General features: G+C 43.7%; 2 protein-coding genes across 6 annotated transcripts in view; one reads left to right on the forward strand and one right to left on the reverse strand.

Moving 5' to 3' along the window:
• The window catches only part of LOC143146907 (lachesin), a 58733-nt gene extending 49969 nt beyond the window's left edge, over positions 1-8764 (forward strand). For 2 of the 5 annotated variants that reach the window (XM_076311647.1, XM_076311648.1), the window contains one exon: positions 1-8764. In XM_076311647.1, the coding sequence (XP_076167762.1) occupies positions 1-413 (413 nt within the window). In that variant the 3' untranslated portion in view covers positions 414-8764. The other 3 variants (XR_012992112.1, XR_012992113.1, XR_012992114.1) reach the window with 3 other exon arrangements.
• Positions 8177-20519, reverse strand: part of LOC143146908 (transmembrane reductase CYB561D2) — a 27289-nt gene continuing 14946 nt past the window's right edge. Inside the window, exon 4 of the mRNA XM_076311650.1 lies at positions 8177-8329. Within this exon, the coding sequence (XP_076167765.1) occupies positions 8192-8329 (138 nt within the window). The 3' untranslated portion in view covers positions 8177-8191. The remainder of the gene's footprint in view (positions 8330-20519) is intronic.

Raw genomic sequence — 20519 nt, forward strand, 5'->3', positions numbered from 1 at the left:
AGGCCAGGGCAGAGATAGCCGGTCCCTCGGAGAAGTTCGTGAGGCCGGGTAGCACTCTGCAGCTTCACTGTCTCGTGAAAAAATCGACCGAGACGCCCTCCTATCTATTCTGGTACCATAACTTCCGGATGATCAACTACGACGTCGATCAGGGGGTCAATGTCAGCACCGATCTGACGGGACGCGAGAGCTGGCTGGAGGTGCCGCGCGCGTCCGATCGTCATTCCGGAAATTACACCTGCGAGGCCAGTAACGCGCAACCGGGCCGTGTGTTGGTGCACGTGTTCAAGGGAGATATACCGGCCGCGATGCAGCACAGCATCGCCTCGTCGCCGTCCGTCGTTGCGTGCACCGCGATATTGATGATGTTCACCACGTTGAAGCTGATTCTGCACTCGACCACCGCCAACTGACCATCGTGCGACGGTAGGACCGCGAGACGAGTTACCACGTAGAAGGTTAACACGGTTGTGATACGAATCGTTTCGGGGATCGAGCCGCGAGGAAACACGAACGAGAACCATCGAGAGCGAGGGTGGTGCGGTGGTACGTTTTGCGAAATTCTAGGATAGGATACCGAGCAGATCGGACCGTGACCGGACACCACCGCGAACACGGAGTCTCGTCGGACCGATCCTACGCAAGGTGAGAGACGTTCTCGCGACGCGCGTTATTTTCTCCGCCGCGGAGGGCCAGAGATCACGACCTTCGATAACGGGTGGACGAGTCGCGCGAACTCGTCGCAAACGAGACCGTTCCGCGAGGAACGCTCGAACGATTATACATCTCTGTAAATAGCAAGAAAACGGTGACGTAGCGTATCGTTAAGGATGCTCAAGTAGCTACTCGGAACGAAGCAACTCGCGCGAACGCGCGGATACCGTCTCGCGTCGCGCGAACAATGTAAATTCCGTCGAGCGGAACGGAAAAGATTTCATCTTTATTCGTGGCGTTCAGACGGACGATAAATTTGAACCGTTCGGTATCTCTGCGTTGCTCAAGCTGGCATTTCACGGGACGCCCGCTGTATTAACTGTTGTGATATGTGTGCGACTGTAAGCTATGTGTACTTTCGCGATAATAGAACCGTAATTGTGTAATCTGTCTGCGACGAGTGCCACGATTAATGGCGACAATCCTGTCGCGATCCCGACACGTTTTGCCGACCCGAAACTTTCCACGATGTTCCACCCTCGTAACGACAACTTCATTCGGATGCGGTGTTAACGCCGCGTTGAAATTTGTTACGTTAATAGCCGCGACGAGGGATTCGCGAACGTTTCGCTGTCGCTCCGCCGAGTAACGGTTTAACGCGTTACTTCGCGAAAAAGGATCGTATCGTAGAGCCTGGTAACGATCCAATCGTTCGCGACAACTTGGAACGGTTCGAAGGTTAACGAGTTTAATAACGGATCGAATCGGGCAAAGTTTGCCGGTTACAGTAATGGAATATTCCGTACTCGGCCTACGTACAGGTGCGCGTAATTAATCGCGATAATCCCGGCGTAATGCAGCACAGCCTAACGACATTATCTTCTATTGCCTTGCCCCGCACAGACGACCTTGCTCGTAATGCCCAAATTAGTTCTATCCCAGGTCCGCAAAATGATCCGTGCTCAGGTGTAGGTGTACGTGGTAGAAGGGACCGTCGTTCATCGGGGTTTGGAAAATCGTCGTAAGCGTAAAGTATCGACTTCGTTGGCGAGCACGTTTAAACTTTTAGGGTATCGCGAACGACGAACCAAGTTCGCCGTTCACGTGTGTACCGTGATACGTATGTGTGCAGGAGAGAGATCCAGTTATCCTCGGTTGCGCCGCGATGCACTTCGATTTCCATCGTTCGTTGTATTCGACTATTATTGTGCTATATATTTTCTATACGACGGTTACTCGTTATCGATAAATTATACGGTAGATCCTTTAATGGAACGTTTGCGTTTTATTGTCCGATGAAAAGTACGGACACGATCGTCCGGACCACGATATCTCGCAGTGTTAGTATTGTCGCATGTTTCGAACTAATCCACTATAGTAGACAGCTGTTTCACGTATTGTACACATCGTCGACGTGGATAATCCAATTTTACAAATAATAAACCGATCGTGTTACGTGTACGAGCGATGTACCGACCGACGAGCGAACGATGAAGTTCTACGATATGCGTGTGAGTGCCTCCGGGTGTACTCCGATTAAATGAAAATCCCTGTAACGATTCGAGATGGATCGCGAGAAGTCGACCGATCTACCTGTCGTAATAGGAAATTGAAACGGTTATATTTCTTCGAGCGTACGATACTTGACGAGGGATTTGATTTAAGTGTATAAGTTAGAACGATCGTATAATTTAACGCGATGTTCGATGATATTGTCGCTCTCTGTTATACGCGTATACGCATATAAACGTACGTGTTTCTATACGTATACGTATATGTGTATATATATATATATATATATATATGTGTATATATATATATATATATAAAATATGTTACGAATATCGCACAATGTTAATCTCATTTACGGTTGAATAAAATTTTCATATAAATTCCACTCGACTTCGAAACTGGCACGTGGTTTTCAATTATTCGCGTCGCTCAACGGTCGTATAGTAACGCGAGCGTTCGGATTTAAATGCGATATTTTGAATCGAAAAGTATCACGGAAAATATTACCTTTTCGTACTCGTAAACTCGCGGGAATCGATAACGCGGCTATTAATTTCGTGAGCGTTAACGTTTCGACGAATATTGAGTTGTTCGATAAGTTTTGTCGTCTCTTCCATTGGGGGAAAAAAAAAAATACTACGACCATTCAACTTTGAACGACTGTAAATATACGAGTCGACGGATCTGCACGAAACTTCGCACACGTACGTCGAACGACAGTATCGTATTTAGAAAAATAATTTCTTATCCAACGATCGAACTTATCGAGCAACGTATTACCAAATTGTTCGATAAGTTTTGTCGTTCGATGAAACTTATCGAACAGTACTACATCGAACAGTACTTTTTGTACCATTGAATAACCTATTACACAGACTCGTGGTTACGTTACGACGTATGGCGGTCGCGAGAACGACGAAAAACGAATCACGCCCAATGCCACCCGGAACAAATATTCCCTCGAGTTTTTTCGCAACTTTGTACCTCGGTGGTCAAAACCACGCGAAATACACCGACAAAGGAACCATACTCTCGACGATATTTTTTCGTCGCGTTCCGCGAATTTAATTTCGATGAAACGGTCGCGGTAGTTGTTCGATAAGTTTTGTCGTTCGAACTTATCGAACTAAAAATAAAACTTATCGAACGGTACCATTTGTACCGTTGAACAACCTATTGTACAGGCCTATGGTTACGTTACGAAAAACGAATCACGTCGAATGGCAACCGGAACAAATATTCCCTCGAGTTTTTTCGCAACTTTGTACCTCGGTGCTCAAAACCACGCAAAATACACCGACAAAGAAACCATACTCTCGACGATATTTTTTCGTCGTGTTCCGCGGATTTAATTTCGGTAAAACGGTCGCGATACGAAGATACGAGTAACGAATTGCTCCTTGACCACTTTTCCACGACACAATAGACGATGTTTTCATTCCGCGATAATACCGCGAGCCCTCTTTATCGAAGCAAAATACCAACGGAACGCGATGGGTTCATGGCGCATAAGCACTTTCATTCGTATCTCTCCGGAGAATAATTTCGCCGTGACACAGTTCGAGTCCCGGTCTCTGATAATAGCTGCATGCTAATGGCATTGTTTGCCACATTAAAATTACCGCTTCGTTCAATCGGCGCTAATTGATTATTACGCCGCATCGGAACTGCTCGGAGAATTACGAGTCCGTTAATCGAGGAAAGACCTTGCGCGCGTTCATTCAATTTCGGAAGGAAACGCGCGCGTCTCTTATCCGGCCCGTTTATTGTTCTTAAAATTATCCGCGAAACGAGCGAACGCGACGAGTGGAGAATTTAAGGGGAATATTAGCTCGTGGCAATCGTAACCTTCATTGAAACTGGTAACAGCCACCTATCCGTTAAAGACGATTTTAATCGGTTCTCGATTACGTTTACCGCGTGCACGGTGAAACGAGGTTCATCGGGTGCTTCGATAACGAATCAAAGTGCGACCCGTGCCCTCTTCTCGTCGCGTAGAAATTTCTACCTTGGGTGAGCGACTCTGTCGGAAAATCGCGTCTCGGTGTATACGTACATACATTTGGTAAATGCGTTCGGAGCTCGGGTGTTGCGTAAACATATTTTAGAACGTCACAAAGCTATCGCCCGAAGCCGTGCACGCTTCAGTCTCTCCGACGCTCGTGTTTTCCATTAGAAGTATCGGGAGACGTCGCCGCTAATCCTTCCGTGCTTGCTAACTTTTCGCGCATTGTGCACCTAGCAGCTCCGAACTAAATTCCATGAAACTTACGAACACGCGATACACACAACTACCGTCATTAATATTCGAACATCGCGATGATCTTACATTTGTCACTCTCTGCGTTAACAAATTACCAAAACGACGAACAACTTTGCCCGCGTTACGACCAGTCGAGTCGTTTATTTTGAAACATTGACAAACGGAGCGTGATCTTCGACGATCGATAAGCGCGGTCGGGTCTTTGCGAAACGATTCGATAGTTTAAAATTCGAAATACTATATTTAATCGTTCGTTACGGTTGTAGACGATTTTACAGAACTTTTCTCTCGTCGCGATGTTTGCAATTGTCCACGATTTTTGATATTGCACGCTGCGTCGAGTTCATTTTCGGTAAAGGTACTCCAGTCGGACAAAGTTCTCTCGTTTTAATAGGGATTCGAACACTTGTGTTTCATCCCGTCGAGTTTCGTAACGGCCATGTTTTGTATCCTTTCAACGAACGTTTCGCGCGACGAAGTTCGAAAAAAAAACAAAAAAAAAACGTTGGTATATGCATGAATTTCAAAAATATGCACCTTTATATTCAAACAGTACAAGACTCCACTTACGAGAGGAGTACGAAAAATGGAAATGCGCGTCTTTGACGCGTCGTGCTACGAATTGCAGGTCTCGACGAGTTATTCGCGAAATACCGGCTCTTAATTCGCGCGCGATCGCTCGTTTTCGAAACGAATGAATTTAAAATTTCCAAGACCTTGCATCGTCGAGATATTAATATCGGGCCGCAGCTTTTGCCGAAAAACGCAAAAAAATCTTGGAATCGTTTTAGATAAAATGAATATTTATGGCTGAAAATGCAATTCATTTTTTAGACGTCGTACGATATTGAATGCATGGATGTGGCAAGATGGCGTCACACGAAAGAAGAATCGCATTCTCGAGTATAAATATTCATATCTAGAAAAAATGATGCAGAGAATTTCTGTTCCTTTTATCCGAGATCTGGCAGCTAAATTGTTCCGAGTCGTTGTTCCGCAATGTTGAAAAAACCAGCGATCGTATACTCGAATATTAACGATTCGCTCCTTTAGAATTTTCACATAAAATCGAACAATTGCAAAAAGAATCTTCTCCCATTATTACACCGGCGAACGATAATACTCGAAGGTTTGAACATTTTTACCTCCCGACTGTGGGTACGTCTGTTCACGAGCGAGAGGTGTTCCTTACAGAGTTGTTTGCAACCGATTTGAGATACAACTCGTTAAAAAAGCAGGTTTCCACTTTTGGTATTCTCCTTGTTATAGGTAGATCTCGACGCAGAAGCTGCTGGAACGAAACACGATGTCGACCAAAGTTCAACATGGAAGTGCAAAAGGTCGCGCCTCGAAGGCCCGAAGAAACTTTGTTTCGTCGTTCTTTTTTTTAAGGAACCATTTCCTGTTGACCCGATTCGAAGAACTCCTCGGTAGCCGAGTAGACGTTGGCCCGTGGTCGTCAACCTGGCGCTGGGGCGTGTTAAATTTGAATCGTTAATATCGTGTACAATGAACGTACCGACGTCGTTATTCCAGAAAGATGACCCTAATCTATTCCTACCACCTCGACGACGCAATATCCGTTCCACCGTTTCTGATTCGTGTCCTCGATAACGATTACTTTGTACGAGGTTAGTCGCGGACCACAGTCCGATTCTATCAGCATCCGCAACGATATTCTCCGCGTTGCGAACTTTGTACGAGATTTAACAACGGGATAGTGTTAAATTCGCGCTACCGCGTACATCGTCCACCCTACGTTTCTCGTGAATTTATGAATCTGAATGCGAACCGAACTTTACGTTCGAGGTCGAACAAATTACGGTTAAAGCGATCAACGTGTCCCATCGATGAGTAACGAGGGCTAAGCCGTAGAATTCGGTCCACGGGTTCGGGTAATCGAGAATTTGTTCGATTATAACGGTATCGTGATTATTTTCAATAATTGCGACAAAAATACGCGATTACCTAACTTGAACTGCTTCGTAGCGCCGGGAGGGAATTTGTTTCTCGATGTGATTTTCTTTGCAGAGTTTTCAAGGTAGCTCGTGGTTTCTTTTCCCTTTGTTTTTCGATTCTTGAAAATCGAACGCACGACCGATACATTGTCCAAAGTTCTCGAGACGAGACACGCGGAGGAACGTTTTGCAGTTTCGAGCTATAGACGGGGAATCTGGTTGAAACGATCGAGTCGTGATGGCGAAGCAGATATCAGCGTTCGAGACCACGAAGCCACGAAGGATGCACGCTTGTAATTCCGGGTAGGAACGTGCACGACCCGACCGAGTCCCGATAGGACCGAGAGGATACTTTCCGGTAATGCGAACCGACTACCCGTCTCCCGTGCACTCGCGATTTTACGCGTTTTCATCGGCAATTCGAGACGGAGCTCGTACCACTGATCATTTTACCTCCTAGTTGATATGCAAGGAGGCCACGACCGAGTTAAAGAAAACGTCCAGGTGAAATGATTCGCGTAACGATGATAAATCAGAACGATATCGAACGAGAACCACGAAGAACCCGACCCACCTCGTGGATCCCACTTGAGAACTGTTCGAACGTTCGATAACGTTCAATGAAAGTTCCGGTAATGCTTATTTGTCCGTTATCGCGATAACGTTCGTCGATTTGTCACCGTGCCACCTGTAATTCGAGGCGACGTCGTTTGTACGTGGTTTGTTTTTCGTTTCTTGTTCCGAGCTTCGGTGTTACCAGCGAAAGAAGAAACACACGAACGACGCGGGAACTGAAACGAGATCGATTGGGGAATCGTCGAATAAATCTAACGGATTAGAACTTCCAGGCATGAAAACCCAGACAGTGTAGGAGACATTCCATCGTAATCCCAGTTGGTGACTACCCGAAGTTTTAATGTACTTAGGCGACAATTCTGGTAAAGGCTATTCAAACTTTATCTTCGCTCGGATCGTCATTCACTTCGCATCCATTTATTCGCCTCTCTAAATATACTCGGTCCCCTTCTTCCAGTACATGGTAAAGTGGGGTGTGATTCGTGGCAGAACCGGAAACGAGGACATTCCTCGTGCAATACCAGAGTTGAAACTGTACGACAAAACTTCGTACCTGGCTCTGTGTATCGAGTTCTATACGAAAATTCATCGAGTACGTCGTGTGTTCTTGAAACAGTCGGTCAATCTTTCGGGACACGAACTACTCGTTGCAACGATAACACGCGTCCAGAAATGTTCTCTTCCTCGATTATGACTGGTTGCTCGATAAGTTTTGTCGTTCGATAGGAAACGGAGCTATTAGGTTCGTTGTTTTATTTTTCTAAAGATGATACTACCGTTTGACGAACACGAGCGAAATTTCGTGCAGATCCGTCGACTCGTTCGTATATTTACAATTGTTCAAAGTCGAAGTGTCGTGGTATGTTTTCTACAGTGGAAAAAACGACGAAATTTATCGAACGACCTGATACTTTTTTGTTGTCACGTGTTAGAAATTGGTACTCGAATTAGGTTCTTCGAGCGAGGAGGTTCTCGACATTATTGGTCGTCGAGGGACGATCGTGGAACATTTTAACGTTAGAATTCGTTAACATCCTAGATGCTTTATCCGGATGCTGGAATAGTACTACCAATGTACAGATTTCAATGTTTGTAACTCGAAGAGGAAAATATTTGCAGACTTTTACGTAACATTTATTTTATTATCGCAAAGAGTACAATATTTATGGTATCGGAATTTTCCGTGCCCACTTGCGCCTGTTTCGAGTGCAAGCCTAGAAGATAGAGTCTAAGCCTGCGTTAGAGTAAACACTTGATGCCGATCTGTCGCCAGGTTTCTTAAAGGGCACGAGCGACCCTTTACAGGGGGTCGTGCGGAACGATCGAGCGTGGGAATGCGCGAGAACGAAAGGAAATACGTGTGGTTCTGAAACGAGATAGATTGAGGATTAGAATGAAAGAGAATGAATGCGTTTAAGGATACAGGGTGCGAAAGGAGCGTGTTTGGGAACAGTATGGGCACGAGAAGAGACTGGTAAAGACGTGAGGACAGTATGGGCACGAGAAGAGACTAAGAAAGACGTAGTGACAGTACGAGTAAGAGTATGAGAAAAACCTAGTAAGAGAGGAGAGTTGGTAAGACGCACTAAGATGAAAGACTTGTAAAAACGTAGACGACAAAGACGGTAAAGACGCCTGTCGAAGGCACCAAGACGATTAGCTCAGTAATATACATAGTCGATTTATCTTTAGTGAAAAGAGAAACCTATTACCAATACCACGTCTAATACTAATAATACTACAACTGCAATAATAACACTATGTAGTAGTATAATATATATTCAATCAATCACCAACCACATGCACCAACATATATTCTTTTGGTCTGGTCACCTATTTTTGCACGTGTACGTGTACTTCTTTGTAATTTATTAATACGGTCGATACGCGTGTTCGTACAGAGTATTTAAAAAAGAGTTAAAAAGAGTGTTTTCAGTGCTCGTAAAATTAAATTCGTCACGGTTATTTGGTTGAGCTGTATACATATGTACGTCTTTAAAAATCTTGAAATCATTTTTTTATAACCCTCGTGTGAACTAACGGTGCCGTGCAGAATATTTTCGAACGACGGTTTCAAACTTTGTAGGCTCGTTACTGCAAACACTCGTTAAACCGAATAAAAAGTTTACACAGTATTGGTCCGTGGATCAATCCTTTCGCCGTGAACGATAACTTTCCATTTCGATAATGTAAATTATCTACGGGTTACGGTGCGACAATTTCGAACGATACTGAAACGAAAAAACGACTCGTAGAATGATTTTCCTAACGACGTAACACAATTACACAACGATTAAATGATCCTGTGTACACGCGACTAATCACTCGCTTCTCTACCGTAAACAATAAATAAATATAGACAGATGATTTACGCGGTTGAAACAGAAAACCGCCGTTCACTCCGAAACGATTGATTCGGTGATCTGTGCTGACTAAGCATTTCCTCTTCGGTTTAGCGAATACTGTAAACCTGAAAAGTATTCACCCACTTTTATAAAATCCCCATTTCACGATATTCTATCGGTACTTTGTTCCACGCAACGTTCAATTCCTTTTCAATTCGTCACAATTTCACCATTAAATGAGAAATTGCATTTTAGTTAACTGTTTATACATATATCGAGAGATTGCGGTATGCTCCATGGTTAGCCTACAACCGGCTTGTAGGCGGGACAATGTTCCAATTGACGCTATTCAAATCAACGAATAATAGAGCGTAGAATAAAATAGTTTGGAGCTTGCGGTTTGCTGCACGGTTCCGCTACAGCCAAATGGAACACAGAACGCTTTCCCAATTAACGACATTCGAATCGACGATACGGTAAATAGGACGGACGAGCACGTTCGAAGAACCGGATATTGAAAATTCATCGGAATCGTTGAATTCGTGGAGTTTCGCGCGATTTTTCGAAAAAATTTTGTTCCCATTCTCGGTAGACGATCCCACCGCGAACGAATTCTACGCTCGAACGAGAAATCATTTTCTTCGTCGATGTTATGCAAATCACGCCATACCGCGTTTCCACGTTCGTGGTAATGATCGAAGAAAAAGGAAACGCGTTCGATCAGGGGGGTACCGTTTGTTCGAGTTGCCCGAAAGTTTTAATCAGGGTCGTCAGAAATTGGACCGGTTCTATGCCGAGCGTGGCCAATTCGTTCTATATTTCCCGGTCCTCGACTCGAGACGTGTTTTCTCCGCAGTTTACGTGAATTTCCGGAAGAAATTCGCGTCCCTAATGCGATCGCTAAGCCCCGACTGCTCGTCACCGAGGGTTAACGTTACGGCATATCTGGCCACTGTCGGCAAATGACTCCGCTCTGCTGGCTCGATGACCTTATCGACCAGACTGGGATTGACCCACGCCTCGTCAGCCTTTTACTGACGAACCGTGATAAGCTCCTGATTGTTATACACGACAAACGAGGCGGTCCATAACCACCACCAGCCAGAACAAATTCATTTTGGATGCTCCTTGGACCGCGTCGTTCACTTTGGAACCGAGTTTGCTAATTTCGAACGAAACCACATTTTCTTCGAGATACAAATCTTACGAGCGTTACTTCGACACGAAATTAGCGAAATTCGTAAAGCTCGAGGATGGTATTGAACTTTGAATCGAACGCTACGTAATTCGACATTCTGCGTAAAAATTTTAAGATACGATACGTTGCGGATAAAATATCGGTTCGATCGTTCAAAGATTGACTTACCACCGGCCGAAAATGTCGAACACGTTCATTTTTAATCGATCGGAGACAAAGAAGCGAAACCGAAAAATGAAACATTTCCGATCGATGTGACGCCACTTTCGTGATTTTTCAAATTTTATCTTCGCGATTTTTCACTCGACGGATGTACCGTGAACACCATCCGTATTTTATTTTCCGTCGCGATTCGAATCGAGAGAAATAGAGAGTATAATAAGTTGCTCGATAAGTTTCGTCGTTCGATAAGAAATGGCGGTATTAGGTTCGTCGTTTCATTTTTCGAAAGACGGTTTGTTGAACATGCGCGAAATTTCATGTAGATATGTCGACTCGTTCGTATATTTACAATTATTCAAACTTGAAGTGTCGTAGTATTCTTTTACAATGGAAAAAACGACGAAACTTATCGAACAACCCGGTACGTCTACTCGTTTTCATCCTGATTCAATTACGTTTTCTCGGAGGAAAAACAATTGTAAAGAATTCTCAATTTTCGGTTCAAAGTAGCAGACCGCCCCTTAAGGGAGTCGGTCATCGATCGGCGTTTTAGAAAAATTTGTTCACGGCCCTGTTTCAGGTATAAAGAGAAGTTGGTGTTGGAGAAGAATGTGGAGCGTGTAACGTGCAAATGACTCGAAACTCTGAATGTACACACGTCGTGTTTCCCCTGAACCGAAGCATATATTTTTAAAAATCAGGTGTACCTTTCGTTATTACAAACAAACGAGAAAAGAAACGGAAAGGAACGAAGAGAATAATTGGAAAATACGGCCGTCAGCGAAAACGCTGCAGGTGTATGAAACATGTAAATTTGCACGACTGCGTGTATACAGTGCATTCGTTGGACACGGTGGGTAAAATTTTAGCGCAAACGTATCTAATTGCACGCTGACGTGCACGAGGGGTAACGTAATTGCGGTAAAACATTATTTAAAAGCCTCTATACATTGAACGTGTCGCTGATGAATATTTCAAAGTACAAAGGACCCGGTGAGCGCTCGTTTGAATTTTATTACGTTAGGTTGCCGGGCAAACCGATACGTCGTTTTCTTTTCGGACTTTAAAAAAATTCGTTTCGAAATCCCCTCGTTTTTAATCACGCTTTTACATCTCGTTATCTTTATTGGCCTTTGACGTTCACGTGTGAAACTATCTCGTACGTTTCCGAATGGATTATTTCCAGTAGACTCGAGTGGAACCGCTCGCCCCCATTTTTTTCTCTTTTTTCTTTTCGCGATAATCTCTTTTAACGTTTTATCGTTCGCGAGCGGCTCGACTCTTTAGAAATCGACGATCGAATCGAGATTACGAATGGGAGAAGGACTCGCGCAATGTATACGGGATGAAGAACTCCGTCGAAGGAGAATGGAATTCTCCGTTGAACGGAGAAATTAAAATGCGCCGTGAACGCGCGGCTTTAAAAGTAATAACGCGAGCCGTGGAAACGTACGCGTGCACGCGTGTCGATCCCCATAGAGAAATACCTTTACGCGCGGGAGAAATTTGTTCCGGATTAATTGGATCTCGTCGAGAACAAAAATTGGTGTCAACGGGTCCGTCTGACAAGTTCGCGGTGTTATGCATACAACACGAGCTACTCCGTGCCGTTGGAGGATTATATATCCCATTCAACGCGAGGTGTAACGACTTTGACGAAACAGTCGGATGATCCGCTGAGAAATACGTATGCATACACGATATTCCCGCGGTCTCCTGGACGCGAAATGCATTTTAAGAAAAATATTTATGCGTCTGCTACGTGCTCCCGTACATACGTGCGGTGGTATCGATCAAAAGTTTCGGTATACTCGCATCGTATTCTACTTGTGAACGAGTACCGGATGAAATGTGGTGTACTTACGGTGGTATTCTGGTTTAGAGCTTTTGAATTATTACACCCGATCGAGGGATCGCGAGAATGTTCCCTAATCTATTCGTTCGAAAATTCGTGACGTTGCAGCGGTTGGAGAAAATTTCATGGATCTCGAATTTATCCAGAGACATTCGTTCTCGACCATTTCACGTTCTCTTTGCCGTCGATGCAACCTTTGTTCGAAAAATGTGTCGAAAAGACATTCGTTCCAGCGTGGCGAGTGTTCGCGGACTGATTATAGCAGATTAAGGGTAAGTGCCATATACCGGTCGTTATCCACTCTGTAACCGCTCGGAAAGCTTTAAACGCCTTTTTCTCAGGACGATGTTTTTCAAACGAGCCGCACAATTATCTCGAAAACTACTGAACCGATTAGCGAGCGTGCGAAATAACTGTGTCGCTGCAGGTCGAGTTGGAATTAAGTCGACGTACGCGTTGCTTTGTCCAGGACTCGTGGAACTTTCGAAATTTACGCTGAATATCGGAACTTGGTTTTTTTTCAACGATCGTTTTCTCGCGAAAACGAACGTTTTTTGAAATTTCGTTTCCGTTTAATCAAAGTATGAACACATATCGTTCCAGGTCAACGAAAAGACTGATCTTTCTTCTCTTTAGCGTATATTTGGTACACGATCTCGGATTTAAAAATTAATTATAGTTAAGTGGATCCACGTGTACTCGTAGTCTGTGAAAAGGAAAGATTGAAAAACGAAAACTTTATTTACTATTTAAACACATAGGCGCGTAGAAGGTATGCAGATATAAGAACTCGAGTGGGCCAAAACTGGGCACCTATGGATTCGCGTAAACTCGAGGACTCACCGTAAGTAAGTACACGGTAGTATTTCGGGTCAAGATGCGGTCCAAATTCCAAAAATATTTCGCTCGAAGTTCAAGTTTCGCGAGCTTGGAAATTTGCCCTTTGAGGCTCTGCGCAAAATATCATTGAAAATTAATTGGAAAATGCCCCGGTGAAGTTTCAGACGTTCTTGTATAGACTGGTTCAGTGTGCGGTGTTCCATCACCGAATTACTCTCGCCTATATACAGGATGTTACCAAAGAAGCGTCGCACGAAGCAATTCCCGAGGGTAAGAAAGGTTCGACGAAGCGTAATACGCCTTTCGTTCATCGTTACCTGTTTAAGATCTATTTATAATAAAGGCAAAAATGATTTCCAATTTCTCGCAACGTCGTTTCAATATCGAGATATTCTTTCAAACAATCACGTATTCTCCACTCCTTTACGCAATTACAATCATCGTCGGTCCTGTTCCAAAAATGTGAAAACGCATTTTCGTACAAACGTGAAAAAACTATACGAAACGAAGTTAAATCGTTCAAAGTGGTAAACACGGTGATAAAAGACTACTCTCGAAGTTATTTTCTTGAAATTCCAAACTGAGTTTATTCTGGACTGTATTTTCGTACATCTACTCGCAACGAAGATATTTTCATTTCAACGATCCACCCTCCAACGCATCGTATTTTTAGCGTTGGAAAAATGCAAGGAAGAAAATATTATTATTTATCCATTCATTTATTTATTTATTTATTTATTTATTTATTTATTTATTTATTTATTTACTTACTTACTTACTTAGTGTGCATACACCGACCTTTGAAGAACAAAGCCCCCGGAGAAGCTATTTAAATAGTAAATCAAGATGTTTATTACTTTTCGTTTTATTTGCGGAGCACGAACACAGTTGTGTTTCGTTTTGAAAATTTATACGAACGTTGGGAGAACTCGCGCGCGCGCGTGTACACTCACCTACGTTTTCTCGAGACAAGGTGCAGTTTCAGTTTGTGAAAAAAGGCTCCTCCCAAAGCGAGACTTGGTGCGGTCGGGAGTTTCATCTTAAATAAATGCCCTCCCATGAATGCACCCGGCGGATTATACGTACGATGAAGACAGTGGTATTTCTGCTCGCCGCGAGAGCGTGCGCTTTTTAATAGAACGGGCGCGGACCGTGGCACGAAACAAAAATGGAGTAACCGGGATCAATATTGAACCCGTTAATGCTTGTATTCGACCTTATACAAAAATAATTTCACTCCGAGAACGGGAGGGCATAAATTGGATTTTCAACGTTGGAAAAATACAAGGGAGAAAATTCGATCCCGTCGACGGGCGGTCGGCAGGTTGCGCGGTATTGGCAATCATTATCAACACTTTGCGCCGTATGACGGTACCGTCGGTGAAATTTAAGAGGGAAGTTCGCTTTTAGGTCGACTTTATCGCGGCCATCGACTTTATTTCTGCCTTTAGAGCCGGATACACGCCGAGGACGAACTAATCTCGCTGGAAGCGGATACTTTCGAATAAACGTCTTCCTGTAAATGTATCCGGGAAAATTATACACGGCCGTGATGCTATCGTGTTTGCTCCCGGCAGCGCGAATGCTCCTCGGAACGGAAGCTTTTTAATAAAGACTTAACCACGCCGTCGAACCCTGGAATATTCTTCCTCTCCACGACACGCGCCGGCACGCTTCTCCGCGGGAAACGCGCCAACCAGCGTACGCGACGCCTCGTTGTCGGATGATATTCGGAACGGATAACCGGTGTACGAAACCGATCAAGCGTGAATATCGAGAATCGACAACCATTGTGTTCCGTTGTCTCTAATCGACAGCTGCGACGTCGAAAATGTGTCGTCCGTCGACGAGAAGCTCTTAAAGTCGATGTCCAACAGAGAACGCAACTGAATGTGCAACTGACCGATCAGCGATGTTCCAGCGGTGTCACTAGCTCGATATATCGCGAAAAGAACATATATCGTTGAAAAAAAGAACAACCAACGACATTGGAATCTACGATCGAAAGAGTACGAACGGGATAAACGGGTAAGTCCGTTGACGAGAAGCTCTTAAGGTCGATGTCCAACAGAGAACGTAACTGAATGTGCAACTGACCGATCAGCGACGTTCCAGCGGTGTCACTAGCTCGATATACCGCGAAAAGAACATACATCGTTGAAAAAAAGAACAACCAACGACATTGGAATCTATGATCGAAAGAGTACGAGCGGGATAAACGGGTAAGTCCGTTGACGAGAAGCTCTTAAGGTCGATGTCCAACAGAGAACGTAACTGAATGTGCAACTGACCGATCAGCGACGTTTCAGCGGTGTCACTAGCTCGATATACGGCGAAAAGAACATACATCGTTGAAAAAAAGAACAACCAACGACATTGGAATCTACGATCGAAAGAGTACGAGCGAGATAAACGGACTTATCATCCGTGCTGTACACTTACTTGGAAACTGTACTTGTACTTTAACCCTTTTTGCCTGAACTACGAATCACACTCGTGCTGCACGAGCTGGATCGAAACGAACTACTACGGGGTCAAATTGACAGCTGTCGATCTCGGATAATTTTCGATCGCTGTTTCTATTTACACCGAACATGAAATATTATAGCTGTAACTGTAATGTTACACTCGTCTCGCGAACGTTGCAATAAAATGTGGATTGATTTGGTTCAAGGTACCAATCGTAGTGCAAGATCTAGACGAAGAGTGCACGAATCTTGTAGTTGTTGATCTCGGACAATGTTAGGTTTGCTCCTTGTACCGTGACGTTTCATCTTGCGAACGTCCGAGTGAAATGTTATAAAAAATCCTCCAGCGGTAGTTCGTTCACACAAAACCCAGACCACCGTAGATTGGACGGGTTAACGGATAACCGTCGAAACTTTGACGTTGAATATCCCCCGCATTGTTAACCGTACGCCCAAAGAAGTCATAATTACCGGGCTCGGTATTTCAGATTCTACGTGGAAATTGTTGACTCGTCGAACTCGCACCTTCTTCTCGCAAGTTGCGAAACGGGATAACTCGAGTCGACGCGAGGGGGATATCTCGCGTGTATCGTGGTAGCGGTTTTGCGGAAACCACTGTGAAAAGCTAAGTTACTTACGGTTCTGAGATTGTGCTGCCTTTCACGGTGTTCGGCCGTAAGTTTTCGATTCCTGGTTGATTGCATAAGGCTGGATCTAAGGGAAGGAACGAAGTTTCGAGCGTAAAAGGGGGCCGTGGGTTTAAGGTTGTGGGAAGAATCTTTTTTCTCTTTTTCCTTTTCTTTTTCTTTTTTTTTTTTTTCATCTTTGTTTCGGCTCGTGGATACGTGGTGCGAACTTTCGCCGGCCAGACGGTCCGAAGTTAAAGTTCCTCGGAACTCGATCGTCGTGCGCGTTTGATTTTAAACGGTACACTCGTGCGAGTTCGAAGTTCCTCGCTCTTACGTAAATGAACGTAGCGGAAAGTTTATCGGATCGCGAGTTTTTTTTGTTTTTCAGGGCTCGAACCTCCGCCAATCCTACGCTCCGCCGATCGTGGAGGGGACTGGAAGCCCCGGTCATTCGTAAAAATACGCTTCTATACTGTAGTTTTCCTATTGAGTAAATTTTTTCCCCTTGTATCGCTATCGCTGTTGTTCCGCTGTTAACGATAACGAAGATTGGAACGTTAGCGCGTTCCAAGAATTCCAATCTTTTCCTCGACTATTACTTATTGACGTAACACGAATGCGAGAATCGCGGGAGAGAAAATCTACGTATAATTTAATCTATAGTTGGACGCGTCTTTTTATTCTTAGCCCGGGAATCCGATGAACAATCGACTAATTGTTCGACGCGTTTTTATCCGTTACGATTCGTTTCCATCGTTTCATTCTCGGAATTATTTCAAATTAACGACTGGTTTTCCGATGTATAATATATTTGGAATTATTTTACACGGAAGTACTTTAATTCGCACCGAACAACTTTACGATTCTTCAGGTTGAACGTTGCGTTTCACGATCGTTTATCATTTCGTTTGAAATGCAATAGCAAAGCGCAATAAGTGAACGTGTATCTATGCAGATGTGCACGCAGACAGATTGAGAGATACTAAATAAATAACGATAGCGCAATGTATTTCATTTTATGTTTAGAATGGAATACTATTACATCCACGCTCTCTGTATTCTCCGTGTACGTGTCTATATTACCGCACTACACGGGAAATATGAGCGCTCATACGTGCTACAATATGCATGTATACATATATTATATATCTTCTCGCTGCAGCTGCAACTGCAGATAAAATTCTACGAATAGATAAACACGCTCCCAGCGTATAACAGTTGCTTACAATATGGAAATTAAAATTTGATATTTTCGCTATATACGTTTCTTCTGGAAAATTAATTTCACCGTGGCCGAGTTACTCCGGATTTCTCTATAGTTTCGTAAACGGTCACGTTTACGACGAGCAGAGAAATGTGAACTCGGTGTGTCTCGTTAACGCCCTTTTCGAGACGGGAACGATTTTCCCGTAAAAATGTTCCAGGTGACATTTTTTTCAGAGGAACTCTGGAAACGAAAGGAAATGACTCCGGCGACAGTTGCGCGGCAAACATCGCGCTGTATTTTATTTCATAAAAGAATTATACGCGTATAAATGATTTATACTTCCCATTTCCTGTAGTTAAATCTATTTCGCCACTGTTACAACGGAAGAGGGAGCGGGAGGTGCGAATATTCTGTCACGTGAACAGAGAAGCATCGCGGATGAAAACGATCGGGCCGTTGGATCGTCGCGTTCGAATTTTCCAGGGAAACGCTGGATACGAGAAACACGCGGAACAACTAGATAAATGCGTTTCAAGTCTGTCGGAACGGTGCGTATTTAACGAGTTTAAAATTTTGGCGTTGACCCAAAATCATCCCTCCGCACGCGTTCCGCCGTATTAATTGTACGCACGTTACGTAGCCTCGCTACCGTTTGAAACTGTCGGGTCGTCCCAAAAGCAATGCAAATTTCCTCTCGTGTATCTGAAAGATGTAATACAACCACTTGTTTACGGTTATTAATCACCCGTGAATTTACGATGATTAATGCAATACATATACCTGCATACACACCACCGTTCGTAAATATTCGTATGCTTAACGAGTTCGGTTACGCCGCGATAGAAATAAAATAATTAACGTTAAAAATTATATCAAATCCAATCGCGTCGAAAGTAACGTTGCACGATACGTGCAACGAATCATTCGGTGCAATATAATTCGTGTTGAATCAATTCTACGAATATTGACACTAGACTCACCGACCAGTCTTTTTCACCGGTTGTAACTGCTTTTACAAAGAAATATTACTTCAAATTCCATAGTATATTTCCAAAAGACGTTATAATTTTTTTCTATTCCACGTGTACAATCAATTTCATAAGTTCCTACTTTTCCTCGGTCATCGATTTTCCTGGAAGAAATACGATGAACACCTTGATACAATGGAATCGATCGGTAATTCTAGCGTTGATACGCAGCTGACAAATAGAGAGCGCATCAACGTCCACTCGTTACTAAATACACTTCACGCGATAAACGAAGCACGAGTTAGTTTGAAACCAACAGGCCCGACACGGTTAAAGAGAGAAATCTTGGCGAAGAAACGAACGAGGGGTTGAAAAAATAGCGGATAATACGGACGAATGGAGACGACGAGTGAACTCATTCGGCTCGGTTAACTTTTTAATGTCGCGATATCCGGTACGGAAGGGTACTCGTGCACTCCAACCCCTTCGGTGAAGATTCTCTTCAGACAATTCGTGCGGTATTCATCTTTCCACTTTATACGTCGTTTCGAGCTTTTTCATGCGCGGTGGAACGATTTCAATGGAGTTTCCGAGACGGTCCTTCGAGCGGAACAGTTGGACTCGGTTCGTTCGTAGTTACCGATACATCTTCATCGGATTCGCATTAGTTATGTGGCGCGGGTTGATATCGGCCGATGAAAATGTTACGAAACAGCCCGCGTGTTTGCTTTCCGGCTGCTCGAAAACCGTTCACCCTCACGCGAGGCCTTTTCGATCGTTGTTTAACCCCTGGCCGTTACCTTCGATTGACATCACTCCGTTGGCATTGGTCCCCCGGCTATACCGAAATGAAACACATCGCCGTTTCATTTCGTGCACCGCTATCGTCCCGACGTCCGGCAACTTGCGGTCCCACGAACATAATTCAACCGTGCGCACAATCGAGCACGCTGCCCACCGTGTAATCTTGCCTACGTGTCGCGCGATATCGGACACGAACTTCGCTAACCTGTACAGGGTGTTGCGCGTTTCGTTGCGCAATTCGTTGCACAATTTGTGCACGTGTATCGGTGCGCGACAGACTCGATATTTCGAAGGAATTCGAGCAGAGTGGAAACTGCACGCCTCGTCTCGCACGCACTTTTTCAAAGTAGCGTTACTACGATCGAGGGTAGTATTTGCACGTACTGGGTTCTTCAATGAGTTTTATCGTTCGATCAAATTTATCGTAACGGTATAGTTATAGATTGCTAGATAAGTTTCGTCGTTCGAGAGAACTTATCGAACGGTATAGTACTAGGTTGCTCGATAAGTTTTATCGAACGACAAAACTTATCGAACAATCTATTACTAATAATAGCGTCGACGAAGAAATGAATGTCGAGATATGTTTTATCGAACGACAAAACTTATTGAACAATCTATTACTAATAACAGTGTTGACGAAGAAATGAATGTCGAGATATGTTTTATCGAACGACAAAACTTATTGAACAATCTATTACTAATAACAATGTTGACGAAGAAATGAATGTCGAGATATGTTTTATCGAACGACAAAACTTATTGAAGAAGCTATTACTAATAACAGTGTTGACGAAGAAATGAATGTCGAGATAAGTTTCATCGAACGACAAAACTTATTGAACAATCTATTACTAATAATAGCGTCGACGAAGAAATGAATGTCGAGATATGTTTTATCGAACGACAAAACTTATTGAACAATCTATTACTAATAACAGTGTTGACGAAGAAATGAATGTCGAGATAAGTAAGTTTCATCGAACGACAAAACTTATTGAACAACCTATTACTAATAACAGTGTTGATAAAGATATAAAGTGAGATGTGTCGTGACAAGTGAGACCGGTGCAAAGCGAG

This window comes from Ptiloglossa arizonensis, chromosome 5 (genome assembly GCF_051014685.1).
Source record: "Ptiloglossa arizonensis isolate GNS036 chromosome 5, iyPtiAriz1_principal, whole genome shotgun sequence".
In the NCBI taxonomy this organism is placed as follows: domain Eukaryota; kingdom Metazoa; phylum Arthropoda; class Insecta; order Hymenoptera; family Colletidae; genus Ptiloglossa; species Ptiloglossa arizonensis.